This window comes from Ailuropoda melanoleuca, chromosome 13 (assembly GCF_002007445.2).
Source record: "Ailuropoda melanoleuca isolate Jingjing chromosome 13, ASM200744v2, whole genome shotgun sequence".
In the NCBI taxonomy this organism is placed as follows: Eukaryota; Metazoa; Chordata; class Mammalia; order Carnivora; family Ursidae; genus Ailuropoda; species Ailuropoda melanoleuca.
The window spans coordinates 45,237,848-45,251,763 of record NC_048230.1 but is presented as its reverse complement, the minus strand read 5'-3'; the positions used below and the strand labels follow the sequence as shown (position 1 = coordinate 45,251,763).

Below are 13,916 nucleotides of genomic sequence, written 5' to 3'. Positions count from 1 at the left end.
CTCCCAATTCACCCACTCACTCAATTGACCCCTCCTATTTCCCAACCCCTAAGAACCCCAACAGTCTCCTGCTCTGCTTCCCAAACCTGGTGAGGGCTGACTGGGCTGGCAGTGGACCCAGATACACAGAGCAGGAGAGCAGAGAAAGCTTGCAGGAGCCTGGAGCCCCCTTCCCAGAATGCTCTGGGTCTCTGAGGCAGGTCTGGCTCCCGGGCTCCAAGGGTCTGGCTGGGTTTGCTAGATTCCCTGTTTCAGTTCCAGGCAACTGTTGAATGAGCCCTCAGAGCCTGGCTCTTCCTTGGCTCTAACCCTGCCCCCTTTGCCCTCAGGTGGACTGGCCCTCTCTAGTACAGGAGAAAAAGGGGAACCTACCAAAGCCCTCCATAAAAGAGGAAGGTACAGCTTGCGGGGTGGTTTGAGTGAGGAGTGGGGAGGAAGGCTTGGCTAGGGGCTGAAAATGAGGAACACTGGCCAGGCAGGACCTACCTGGAGGTCACTGCCTTTGCTGGCACCAGTGGAAAGAGGTGGGGGGTTTCCAGCCCAAGCTCACCCCCTTTCCTGGGAAGGAAGATGTGTGTGTGTGTGGGGGGGGGACAAGGTCATGAGCACGCAGTGCCTCGCTGCTCCAACAGCAGCCCCTGGGCCAGACTCAGTTTCTTCCCTAGAGTGATAAAGCACATTGGATTTTCTGGGCTGCTCCACCTTGCACTGGGAGGTCTGGGCACACAGCCACGTAGCCTGGGCCTGGGCAGGAACTGCTACCCCCAGCCTTCTTCAGGAGGCTCCCACGTCTTTGCAAAGTGTCACACAGCTTGATCCCCAGAGCTGCTTCTTCCTGCCCCTGGCTCCCTTTCCCACCCATGTGGGTACCTCACACAGTGGGAAAGCGACCCACAGCAAGCTTAGTTCAGGCCATGGGAAGCCCTGCGTTTTTCCCAGTGAGACCCCGGCTTCTGACCAGGAAAAGGTTACGGCAGTAGATTTTCCAACCTGTCTGTCCACCCTCAGTGGGGGGGGGGCGGCGGATGCTGCTCAAGGTGTGATGGAAGGCATGCGAAGTAGGGCCCCAGGGAGGGTGCAGGCATTGGAAGGTCTGGGGAGGGTGTGGCTGCCACCGGGTCCCAAGGCTGAGTTCTGGGGGCGGGGCAGAACTGGAGGTCCACCACGCCTGGGAACCCTTTGTGCGCCCATCACAGAGTGTTGCCTCTTTCCCCAGCAACAATGACTCACAAAGCCAGCCCGCGCCAGGCGCATGCCGCCTCCTCTAGACGCTGGAAGGCCCAGGTCACAAAGGCCGTTAGGGCCAAGCCCTGAAGAGGCATGTCCCGAGACAGCTCTGCGCGGCGCTCACCCCTGCAGCCGCCTGCGGGGCTGGGCCTGGGCCTGGGCCTCCCCGCGACCCCTGCCTGGCGGCTGGGTGTTACGGCTCGACTGGGTGTTACGGCTCGCGCGGAGCGCCCCGTAGCCTCGACGCCCATGTGTGTCGTCTGCTTCGTGAAGGCGCTGGTGCACGTGTTCAAGATCTACCTGACCGCCAACTACACCTACAACTTCCGCAGTTGGCCTGTGGACTTCCGCTGGGATGACGTGCGCGCCGTTGGCGGGGGCGGCAGCGGTCACCGCGCGCTCACGTGCGCGGCGGCCGTGGCCGGCGTGTGGCTGCTNCGGCGTGTGGCTGCTGCGGGGCGCGGCACTGGGCAGGGACGCGCCGGGGCGACCGCTGCGCGGGGCGCGCAGTCAGGCGCAGTGCCTCCTGCAGCAGATCCGCGAGCTGCCGGGGCCAGCTGGCCAGCTACGCACTGGCCCACTCGCTGGGCCGCTGGCTCGTGTACCCTGGCTCCATGTTCCTGATGACGCGCGCGCTACTGCCGCTGCTACAGCAGGGCCAAGAGCGCCTCGTGGAACGCTACCACGGCCGGCGCGCCAAGCTGGTGGCCTGTGACGGCAATGAGATCGACACCATGTTCATGGATCGCCGCCAGCACCCAGGCAGCCAAGGCCGCGGCCTGCGCCTTGTCATCTGCTGCGAAGGCAACGCCGGCTTCTACGAGATGGGCTGCCTGTCGGCACCACTGGAGGCTGGCTACTCCGTGCTGGGCTGGAACCACCCGGGCTTCGGGGGCAGCACGGGGGCGCCATTCCCTCAGCATGACGCCAACGCGGTGGACGTGGTGGTCAAGTACGCGCTGCACCGCCTGCACTTCCCGCCCGCGCACGTGGTCGTCTATGGCTGGTCCATCGGTGGCTTCACGGCCACCTGGGCCACCATGACATACCCGGAGCTGGGTGCACTGGTGCTCGACGCCACCTTCGACGACCTCGTGCCGCTGGCCCTGAAGGTCATGCCCCACAGCTGGAAGGGGCTCGTGGTGCGCACCGTGCGCGAGCACTTCAACCTCAATGTGGCGGAGCAGCTGTGCCGCTACCCAGGACCGGTGCTGCTGCTGCGGCGCACGCAGGACGACGTGGTCAGCACCTCGGGCCACCTGCGCCCCCTGCCGTCCGGCGATGTGGAGGGCAACCGCGGCAACGAATTGCTCCTGCGTCTGCTGCAGCATCGCTACCCCGTCGTGATGGCGCGGGAAGGCCTCGCGGTCGTGACGCGCTGGCTACGCGCGGGCAGCCTGGCGCAGGAGGCCGCCTTCTATGCGCGCTACCGCGTGGACGACGAATGGTGCCTGGCCCTGCTGCGCTCCTACCGCGCGCGCTGCGAGGATGAGCAGGAGGATGAGGAGGCCTGGGGGCCTCATGGGCTGTCCTTCCCCTGGCTAGTGGGCCAGGGCCTGAGCCCGCGGCGGCGCCGGCAGCTCGCGCTGTTCCTGGCACGCAAACACCTCAAGAATGTGGAGGCGACTCACTGCAGTCCGCTGGAACCCGAGGACTTCCAGTTGCCCTGGAGTCTGTAGTCCTTGCCCCTGCAGCTGCTGGCAAACGTGTTGGTGCATTTGCACACCCTCAGGGCCTCAGGTCCTTACCCTCCCCACACCCAAAACCAGTAAAGCTGGCCCTGCCTGGGGATCCCGACCTGGAGTCTGAGGGACGGTGAGACAGAACATAGGGAACCGGTGCTCTCCCTCAGTGGGGCCTTTCCCCCTTCCTTCCTTCAGTTTCTCCCGCAAACACCAGTCTGCTCCCAGCTCCTAAAGAGAATGTAGACCCAGTTTATGGCGACACTGTGTGATGGGTGCTTTGATCCCCTCAGAAAGATGGTGGGAACACGGGCTGTGGGACCCCAGGAGGTGCCCTTAACCTGGCCTAGGGTACAGGGTGGGTCTGTGTTTGGACAAGTCACCCCCAGCTGTGAAAGAACACTAGCCCTGAAAAATTATAAAGCAGGTCTGAGCAGCTAGACCCTACCAGGAGTGTGATGCTGGGCACTTCAGGGTCCCCTCCCCACCTCCACCTTCCTGGCTTCTGCAGGAAAGGACAACAGACTTGGAGTACCAGGTGTCCCTGTGGGGCTACAGACACACCCGCATGGACCATTCACTTGCTTGGCATCCCCTTGGCCCAGGCCTGGGCTGGGCATTGCTCCTGGCTCAAGGGTGTAATACAGAATGAGAGACAAGCCCTCTGCTGAGCACCACCTGTAGTGCAGTCGCTTCTTTACCATCTGCCATGAAGTGGGGACCAGGGCTAGCCGGGGTGGGCTGAGCAGGAAACCGGAAAATCTCAAAGAAGCTAAGTGGGGCAGACGTGTAATTGATGGGGCCAGAGCAGACACCACCACGATGCACCTGGGCCAGTGGCAAGCCAGAGGCAGGTGCCTAATGTGACCTTAGGTGCCAGGAAGACACCTGTGGCGAGGTGAGCTTTGAGCTGATCCAGGAGGGGGAGCGATCCAGGTTAAGGAAGGGGCTTCCATGCAGAGGGACCAGTGCATGCAGCGTGGCTTGGCTGGAAAGGGGGAGTGCAGTCCAGAAGGGCCAGATCCTGAAGGGTTTGAATACCATTTAAGGGTTTACTTCCAGGGGCAATTAGAAGCCAAAGAAGGGAAGTTTTGTGACTTATTTTAGCGAAACCGGGTTGGCCAGCGGTTACACACCTCTCCTTTGAGAAGCCCGGCTAACTTGTTCCAGCGTTTGCTGGAAGCCCCTCAACTAGCCGCGTGAGCTCGGACAAATTACTCTAGCCACAGCCTCCTCATCTGTGAAGTGGAGGGCTCCACCTGGCTCCCCCGGCAGCGTGAAAAACAGATAAAGAACGGGGCGGTGCGCGCGGCACAGGAGCTCTGCCCGGCGGGCGAGGTCACACTGTGCCAGCTGCGCGTGCACAAGCCCCGGTGCCCGCGCGCGCGGCCCGAGATGCCTCCAGCCAAGTCGGGGCAGCGGCGCCTGCAGGGCAAGAGGACGAATCGCGGACACGCCTTTTTCTGCGTTACCCCCATACAATTAAAAAAAAAAAATCTCCATAAAGAGGAAGGACTTAAAAAAAAAAAACCTGATGGGAGAAGCTAATCCCAAAGTCAAGGGGTCAGGCCTCAAAGAGATCTCAAGCGTCCTGTACGGTGCGCTAGCCATAGCACTCCTAGGCAGCGGCAAACACCCTCGAGATCGCCAAAAGGGCCAAGCCGGGGCTTCCCCAGCGCCATGTTGGACGGTCTTCCCACTTCCCACCTACCCCGTGCTCCTTCAGACCTTTCTACCTGTGTGTCTCGCTGGTGGAGCCGACGTGGGAGGGATTCCCTTACAACCCGGCCTCCCTTTCCGGCTTCGTCCGCAGCCTCGGCCAATCAGGCTGGAGCGGGTGATGGGGACTGGGCCACACAGCGCCTCATTGGACACCGTTGGTGGGGGCGGGATGAAGGCGGAGCGCGCGTCGAAGCGGAAGTGGGCCGTCGCGTCGCTGATTACGTAATGCCGCGGTGGCTGAGGCGGTTCCGCTGGCTGGTGTGTACGCGACGAGCGAGTCCCTGTGCGGCCCGCTCGGCTCCGACAGCGCCGCAGACCCCGGCCCCGACCCCCGCTGCGGCCCGGCCGCCGCCTGAACATGGACTCCGCAGGCCAAGGTACCCGCGGGCCCGGCGCCTCCGCCCCTCCCTCCCGCGTCTCGGACCCTCGATCCCCTCCGCCTCGGTCCGCCGCGTGGCTCCTCTTCAGCTGCCCAGCGCCGGGCCTCGAAGCTTCCGATGGCCGTGGCGGCGTCTTCCGCCCCCGGCTTGGGCCGCTCCGAGGACCGATTCCTCGGAACCCTTCCCTTGTTCCCAGAGTTTTGGGTTTCCTTCTTCCGGGCAGCTCGCGTCGTGCCCCGCCCGGCGCTTGCCTGGTCGGCCGGCCTGCGTCCCTATGCAGGGCCCTCGAGGACACGCCACCTGGACCTGGACCCGGACCCGGGCCGACGTCCTGTGCGCCTCTCCCGGGGAGGGGAGGCGAGATGGAGCCATCTTAACGTGCAGTGCAGCGCCCCTTGGGTGGCAACGCTGCTCGGAGCCCAGGCTACTTAGGGTTTGTCTCAAGGGGGGCAGGGTGCAGTGAGTCAGGGGCACGGCCAGCACCCCAGGCCTGTTTCCAGGACAGACACACCTCACCGGTTTGAGATGGCCGCGGGGGGGGTGGTGGAGTGGGCGCGGATTAAAATCTTGAGAAGGTGATGCAAGTCGGTCTTCCATTCTGGGGCTGTACGGAAGGGATGCTACATTCCTACGCGACAGACATACTACCCGGGATGATTTTAGTTTTAAGTGTTTTATTGATATGCTGATACAGGTCAGAATGCCTGGGTTCTGATACATTTCATAGGTTTTTCTACTTTTGCAGTTTACTTGCAAAATAGTTGTGCATCCAAAGCCTCTAGCTCTGTTAAGCTCAGGAGGCTTTTCACTGTTTGACCTGCGTGTCTAATTCTGGTAAGTGGCACAAGCACTGGATTCTGACCATAAGAATGATGAAAGTACTTGCTAAGCATTTACTATGTGCCGGATACCACACCAGACCTGTTTCTCAAATGGCCTTTTTTCATTTTCAGAATAACTCCTTGAGATTGTTCCTTGTATTATCCGCATGCAGATGATTATACAGTTTTGAAGAGCTGGGACTCACCCAGGAGGGACTCTAGCCCCCAAGTTTCGCCTCCAGCGTTAGCCCCACCCTCACTTTCTGTAGGTCCTTTGGTGACAGGGCTGTGCTGAGGTCATATCACACACAATGACTGTGTCTCGCCTTGGCATGTTTGCTAAGTGCCCAGTCTCTGGGGGTGATTTCTGTGGGGTCCACCTTTAGCTGTACAGGCAGAAACCGTCCAAGGGCTTTTATTAATTTTTTTAAATAGAAGAGAAAGATTGTGGAGGTTTTAAGGCATTTGGTAAATTTGAGTAGGTTCAATGTAGCAGATACAGATGATGAAGTAAAGTCATGTAGGTTGATCTCCATTGATTAAAATGCGGACATGCTTCATGTAGTGAACGTGTATTGAGTGCCAGGGAAGTGCTAACTTCCAGCTATGTGGGGCATGTGAAGGGAATAAGCTAAATAGAGGGGCGCCTGTGTGGCTCTGTCGTTAGGCTTCTTGCCTTTGGCTCAGGGCGTGATCCTGGAGTCCTGGGACCGAGCCCCACATCAGGCTCCTCCGCTGGGAGCCTGCTTCTTCCTCTCCCACTCCCCCTGCCTGTGTTCCCTCTCTCGCTGGCTGTCTCTCTCTCTGTCAAATAAATAAAATCTTAAAAAAAAGAATAAGCTAAATAGAGCATCTTTGTTTTTAAGTGCAGTCTATTTTTAGCAGATTCTGGAATTTCTACATTAGAGAAACATATCTGCAACAAAAGACATTTTTACTTCTTTCCAACCTTTGTGACTTTATTTTATTTATTTATTTCTTAAAAAGCTCATTTACTTATTTAAGTAATCTCTACGTGTGACCCCGAGATCTCATGACCCCAAGATCAAGAGCTGCATGCTGCTCCGACTGAGCCAGTGAGGTACCCCTGTGCCTTTACTTTTAAATGTGCTAGACGCCATGCAAAGCCCATGTTCGTGGCATGTGCTGATCGTGTAGTCCTGCCGGACAGCTGTGGATTTGGAGTTGGGAAGAACTAAAGCCGACCCACGTTTCCTTGTGTGGGATCTGGTCAACTTTTAGTGCAGACAGGAAGATGCTTTCAATTCGAAGAGAAAATAGTGACTCTAGGGATCAGAGCCTGATGTGAGTGTCGCAGAGGTGTGGAAGCAGTGTTCTCTCTGCGTCTCACTGCGTGTTCCTGTGAAAGGAGGGTCGAGCACGGACAGTAGGGCATTTTGCTGACTCCCTGTCGGGGCTGAAGGACTAGCACACGCTCGTTGTGTGTAGTTTTAGCATGTGCTCTGCAGATCGGTTGACTGAAAGTGGTGCTTGTGTTTACAGCTGTATTAAGTTTCTCTGCTCTAAAAATTGGAAGATCTGTTAGGTCCAAGTGCTTTGTTTGTAGCCAAGGTTTCCTGTCTCATGAGCGTGCATTGTCATATGGGGAAGCAGAGTTAGGGTCTGGCTGCCTTGTGCCAGCCTTTGTTTTGGGCCCTGAAGTAGCACCTTGGGTGGCCTGAGATGCCCTTGGCCCAATGGCCACACCATCCCTGCAGAATCTGTCAGAGGAGGGGTGTCGGTTCTCTCCACAGTCCCCCCCACGCCCCCTGTAACCTGGCCTCTCACCCTTGCTCTCTTCCTTGGTAGAGATCTCTCCCCTATCTCCTTCTCTGTAACTTCTTATTGACACTTTCTGACCTTATTTGTCTCTGGCAGATATCAACCTGAATTCTCCTAACAAAGGTCTGCTGTCCGACTCCATGACAGATGTCCCTGTCGACACAGCGGTGGCTGCCCAGACTCCTGCCGTTGAGGGTCTGACCGAGGCTGAGGAGGAGGAGCTTAGGGCCGAGCTTGCAAAGGTGCTGTGTCTTGGCTGTCTGTCCTGGGGGGAGCACGAGTCTGGCCCCCTCATTAGCCTGAGGGGGCCAGAGTACTAGCTGTACTCTGTGGAAATTGGCCTGGGAGGTCATTCCTAGAGTCCCACAGAAACTGCTCTCTCCGACGGCTTTGTGTGTGCCTGGCGCCTCGTAAGTATTCCATGAGGAGAATGTCCACACAGGGACAGCTGCTCTGAGCACACCATCTACTGGGAGTTTCTTTGTTGGAATTAACACTTGACAGTTTCCAGACTCCACAAACTATCTGTCCTTGGATCTTCATTTTTCTTTTAAAAATACTTCTTTTCTAAAAAGTGCTTCATGTGATCTTTTTAAAGTGAGTCCTTTATGAAGAAATGGTAATTAAAAGCCAAAATTTCCAAGTATAATTTTTATTCATAGCAGCTGCCAGGAATTTTTTTTTTTTTTTTTAACTGCGTGATGCAGAATGTAGCGGTAACCCACTTGGGATTCAGGGTCTGGCCACATGAACTTGCTAATATCTGAGCGTAGCATCCTGTCAGGCAGAGGTTGGTGAGCCCCGTGTTGATGCATCCTGAGTCTAAAAAAGAGCTAGCTGTGTCGGCAGCCCCACGACCGGGTTTCAGGTCATGAGGGAGAGCGTAGAGCTGTTTCTGAGTCGAGTGAAGGTTACGGGGGCCACAGCAGGCGGTGCAGCGAGGCTTGTGCTTTGCACGAGGTCATTTCAGAGTTGAGCTGCAGAGTGGAGAAGCTCAGTGTCACTTAAAAAATTTTCAACGTGCACTTCCCCAAAACAGCTGGATTGCACACCCTTAAGCCCTGTCGATCGTCACACCATGAGTGGAATGTTCTAGTCACTGTTCATTACTGCTGGAGTAACTGGTAACAGTTACTAACAGGCCTTAGATGATCCTATGTTTGTAAATTATTTATTTCAACTATTATAGAAAACCTAGCAATATGAGGGCTCTGAGCTACTTTTTATTATCTTACTCCAGACCATCACTTTTTAAGAGAAGGACTTTTTGTTTGTGGCAGCTGTTGACCCAGGAGCTGAAAACAGGCCTTTGGAGTCACGAAGCTGCAGAGGATGCTGCTTTTTCAGGTTGCACCCTTTTTGTATTTTAGGGCCTAAGAAAGTTCAGGTCTATATCATCAGGATTCTTTCTGTTACCCAGTTCAGACTACCTTAATCACAAAAGAGAATTTACTTTTGGCTCGGGAACTGCCTTTCCCGAGGCCTGGAGCTGACCTCAGGAACATACATGTTGTCGTAAGGGCTTTTGTTCTGTCATCTGGGTCTCTGGCCGTCCATCCATCCATCCATCCATCAGCTCTACTTCCTTCCCAGTGCAGATGGGGGCTGCCTGCCAGCAATTCCAGCTTCTGAGCCCAGACTCAGAGCCTGGGGGGAGAGGGGTTGTGTCTTCTGACACCTGTGCCCAGTCCCAGGGGAGAGCTCTGATAGGCCTTGCTTGCTGACCCATGGGTGGGCACAGTGATTGGTAGCCCCACCAGAACCAATTGACTTGGGGGGATGGGACAGTGTTCCTGAAGAAGTTGGGGTGCTAGTACCAGGTAAAAACAACAGTTGCTTGACATAGACTTCATTCCTAAGACAAGTTGTATTTCTGTAAGTGGAAAGTCCTTCCCTAATTCCAAGAACCCTCTCGTTACAGTGTGTGTGAGGATGTCGGTCAGTCCCCGCAGCAGTGGTCACTAATCAAGTCAGCTGTGTGCTTTTACAGGTGGAAGAGGAGATCGTCACTCTGCGCCAGGTCCTGGCAGCCAAGGAAAGGCACTGCGCAGAGCTGAAAAGGAAACTGGGCCTCTCTGCCTTGGAGGGCCTGAAACAGAACCTGTCCAGGAGCTGGCATGACGTGCAGGTCTCTAACGCGTAGGTACCTGCCCTGCGGCAGGGGTGCCCCTGACGGTTGGAGGGTGTTCACCGGACCGGTGCCCCTGCCGTGTCAATGGGAGGTTAAGTACTGGGGGACTCAAGTATGCCTGTGTGCTGGCAGCCAACGGGGGCCTCGGAGTCCTTGACCTAGCAGCTGGTATGTATCGAAAGAGCTTAGAGTCTGTGCATTTTTAAAAGGCAGGTAGATAAACTAGCTAGTTGTCAAAGCAGAAATTGACAGGAATATATTTCAGGGTCCAAATTTGAGAGAAAGCTAATTAGGTCCTTAATGAGACTGATTTTCCTGTGATCCCCCGTAGCTCACTGTCTGCTGAAGTGGACATGAGTCCTTCTCATGAGTGTGACGTGGTCACAACCCCAAGACCTCTGACCCAGATGGGACTCAGTTCTCTGAACATGGGGAGTGTAGCTACATGGCTCTTCTGGAGTGTATCCTCCAGGGTTGAGGGGGCAGCATGGGTTTTGGGAAATGTTTCCCACTGTCTGTGAAGCTGTGTCCCTGCAGGAAGATTGAATCACATTTTATAAATATTACCTACAAAAGCCCATTTCTTCGTCCTAGGAAATCCTAGGTTTTGAATCCCAAAGGGGAACTGCCAGAGAAGTGTTTGGGCTGTGCGTGTCTTCCTTGCTCCTCACAGCAGTACTGTTCCCTAAGGGCCACCTGACATGGAGGGACCAGGCACTCCCTTGGCATGATAGGAAAAGGACTGGTTGGTTCTGCCATTGCCTCACCTGGCCTCAGCAAGGCCTGCCCAGCAGGTGCTGAGGGGAGGGGCAGACCCTGTTCTCAGGCATGCTGGAGACCCACCATTCCTGCTATCCAGCCCTCCTCTGTGTTCCCTAGAATTTCACCTGTAGTTCGAAACCTTAGTTGAAATAATTGTTCTAAATAATTTACCACAGACTTTCTGTTTTTAGCTATATGAAAACTTCTGAGAAACTTGGAGAGTGGAATGAGAAAGTGACCCAGTCAGACCTGTGAGTGCCTTTGCCGTCAGCACCTCCTTCCTCCTCTTCCTCTTGACACTCCCTTTAGGGACAGGGAGGCTGTGCGCACTTGGCACAAACCTAGTTTTAGTGTTTGGGGCTATTTTATTTTTAATATAATTTTTCTTAAACACAAATGAAGGTATAACTCATGAAATGGGTGCAGTTGCTGAAGGAAATTCACTCGGCCACCGGACCGCACTGAATACCTTCCTCCGGCTGACATGGACACGTCCCTTAGATGAGCGGCCTGGCTGGGCTTGGGCAGCATCTCTGGCTGGTAGGAGCCCCTCAGCCTTGCAAGTGGGCAGAATGGCTGAGCACCATCTGGACTGATGGTGATGGTGATTTGGGGCTTTTTTTTGGGTCTTCTCTCCCCTGCAGACCTAGCTCCAGCTGAGGGGGGTTCTTAGACCTTCACTCATACTTAGGGTTAGGGGTGGTTTTTGAGTGAGGGCTGCCACACGGGCCATGCTGGTGGGATCTTGACGTCGCTTTGGTCTGAGGGGCACCGAGCTGTCAGGAAACACGTGGATGGGTTTTCATGCCCTTCAAAGCTGTAGTTCAGAATGAGTCCTGGTGTTTTATTTGAGATCCTTACACAAGGTAATAGCATTTCTTTTATCTGTGACCTAGTCTGATTATAATTGTTTGAACTGGGTGGGGTCACGTTGTAAGATAGCAGCTTTCTGGGATTCTTTTCTGTCTCTTGTTGAGGAGGAAGTGCTGTGGTGTCTCCAGCGTGGCTGACAGGCCTTTGTGTCTTCCTGGAGGAAATGGTTGTTACCGGGCTTGTCTTCATGGCGCCTGGGAACCCAGGTCGGCTGGCTCTGTGCTTGGAGTCTTCGCAGCCCGGTGTCACCAGGGGTGCTGGTCCCGCCATTTGTGTGGTTGGGAGGACAGCAGTCATTGCCACGCCCTGCTGTGTTGTGTCTCCAGGGCTGTATCGGACGATGTCTTCGCCTTGTTGCAGATGTTCTTGAGGTTGAGGCAGTGGCTGTCATCTGTGCGATTTGGGCGCCAGGCAGGCTCATGGTGCGGACTTAACCCGAAAAGAGCCTTAGGAGACTTTAGTGCCGTTTGTAAAACCAGGTGACGTAAGGTTGCTAGGATACTGTTTCAGGTAATTACAACTCTGACTCCTCTGAGAGAAACCTGTGGCTCTGGGCATGGAAGTGGCCGGTGGGATGGCCTTTCCCAAGCGCCTTGCCAGGTGATGGCCATTCCCCTGAGGCCTCATCCCCAATTCCGTTGGTGGAAGCTCCGGGGGCTGGAGCATTTCTGCAGGGACGGCCCAGGGGGAGGATGACCCAGCTCATGGTGGGCTGACTGAAAACATTGGCTGCTTTATGCTCTCTGGGGTGAAGGTGCTTGCCTGGTCATTGCTGCGGGAGGCCACTGGTGGGGCATGACCGCCCGCAGGGATCCCTTTCAAACGTCTGCCTGTAGTGCTGGCTTTCGTGAAGCCGTGCTGGGCGTCAGCAGTGTTGATGCTGCTCACCTGTGCTCTTGGCTGTGAACGGTTGCCCCGTCGGGTTCTACCTCAGGGAGACAGAGCTGAAGTCGTGCGGAGGTGGCACCACAGTCCTTCGGTTGTACGTGGCAGAAAGCACAGACGCAGACGGTGTCAGCCTTGTCCGGCTCCTCCTTCACGGTGCAAGGGGTGCCCAGCGGTTCAGGGTTGAGTGTTCGTAGTATTGCGGCCCCGGTGCCGGTCTCACTGGACACTCACTGTGGTCGGGGAGCTGTGGACTTCTCTGGCTGTCCACACTGCGGATCATGCCCATCCAGAGTTGGAGGTGGGAGCAGCCCCCGAGGGCCGAACCCAGAGCAGGTGCATCCAGCAGGTGCCCCCACGCTGACTGTGATGGGGGGAGGCTGGCATCTGTCAGGGTTCTACACTTTGGTTTTCTTAAAAGGTAGAAGTAATTCTCAAAGGGGTGCTGGCCAGGGTGGCCCAGCCTAGCGCTCTTGAGCACGTCTGGGCCCAAGTTACCTGCGTACAGACTCTGACTCTGCCCCCTGCCCTGCATCTGCCCTGGCTTGGAGGTTCCCGTCTCTGAAGGAGTCCCTTGTGGCCCCTCATTTCCACACCCCAGGAATACTGAGGGTGGTGGAGTGTGGGAGATCGCCTCTGTTTAGTCTCCGGCAGGGGTGCTGCCTTTCGCAGTGGCCCATAGTGAGGGTCTCCTGTCTGTTGTCTAGTGGGTGGCTCCAATCTGAGTCGTCCTCAGCACGATGTTCCTCGTCACCGACAGTCCGTGGCACAGGCTTGTGGTCTTTCCAGCTGCAGTTTCCCTGTGGACATGGAGATTCTGTACGGACTTTCCCTTAAATTCTCCGCTTCACACTGTTCCGTTTCAACAGACAGGTTCCCGTGGTCTTACATATTCGCTGTATCACGAGAAATGGCTTGAACACCTTTTCTGAATTTGTGTTTCTGAAACTGATGCACGTCATTAGTTACCTCGTACTTGGTGTTTTATAAATAACAACCATGGCTTCCAGTCTGTTTCTTGCAGATAATCTAACTCACTTTGAAATGAAACCAGTTCACCAGCTGGGGGTAAGGGGAGGGGGGCCAAAGGGCTCGCTCCTGCAACTTAGGGGCTCCAGAGAAGATTCCAGAGCCTTGCCTTAGCAGGCTTTGTTGGGGGGGATGTGTAGCATGTTTCCCCTTCCCTTTCTTGCCACAGTTCTGCTGACCCCAAGACAGACTATGGTGCAGGGGGAGGCTCCTGGTGAAGGCTCCGTCAGGTTGGAAGGCGCCTTGGAGGGTGACAGCTGACTGTGTGGAAACCCTCCCTAGAAAGAGCGTGTGCACTCTGGTTTCTTGTAGTGAGAACCCGCTGTGGTGGGCCCCTCTGCTGGCCGGCCTGTCTAGGTCCCAGCCGTGCAGCTGTCGGCTGCGGCCGCATGTGTGCTTGGGTTTTGTTTCCATTCCTGTTCAGTTCTGTGATCGTTTCTATTGTGGGGGGGGGAGGGATTTCTGGTAGTCAGATTTTGCTAAGTTGGACTCAAAATTAGACTTTTTTAGTTATTGCCTTCAGGAAAATCAGAGCAAATCTTACAGTAAAGATTTTATTTTATTTTATTTTAAGATTTATTTATTATTTTTAAAGATTTTATTTATTCATTTGAGAGAGAGA

The 13,916-nt window shown here is 55.5% G+C and overlaps 2 protein-coding genes across 2 annotated transcripts; both read left to right on the top strand.

Annotated features, from left to right (window-relative positions):
* The first annotated feature begins 1,208 nt into the window (after positions 1–1,208).
* On the top strand, positions 1,209–3,019 carry ABHD16B (abhydrolase domain containing 16B). The gene is given in 3 exon segments (XM_011232916.3): positions 1,209–1,665; positions 1,667–1,777; positions 1,779–3,019. Coding segments are annotated over 3 exon segments (1,584 nt in total). The 5' UTR covers positions 1,209–1,320; the 3' UTR covers positions 2,907–3,019.
* Positions 3,020–4,850: 1,831 nt separating this feature from the next.
* On the top strand, positions 4,851–13,757 carry TPD52L2 (TPD52 like 2). The gene is made up of 4 exons (XM_034640655.1): positions 4,851–5,008; positions 7,711–7,856; positions 9,605–9,753; positions 10,699–13,757. Exons 1-4 carry the CDS (start codon positions 4,990–4,992, stop codon positions 10,760–10,762), a joined length of 378 nt encoding a protein of 125 aa, XP_034496546.1. The 5' UTR covers positions 4,851–4,989; the 3' UTR covers positions 10,763–13,757.
* The last annotated feature ends 159 nt before the right edge of the window (positions 13,758–13,916 follow it).

What these genes read in the sequence shown, in the direction of transcription:
- TPD52L2 (XM_034640655.1), top strand. An exon ending in TTAGGGCCGAGCTTGCAAAG is followed by an intron (nt 7,857 to 9,604) that starts GTGCTGTGTCTT and finishes GTGCTTTTACAG; the next exon opens with GTGGAAGAGGAGATCGTCAC. An exon ending in GACGTGCAGGTCTCTAACGC is followed by an intron (nt 9,754 to 10,698) that starts GTAGGTACCTGC and finishes TTCTGTTTTTAG; the next exon opens with CTATATGAAAACTTCTGAGA.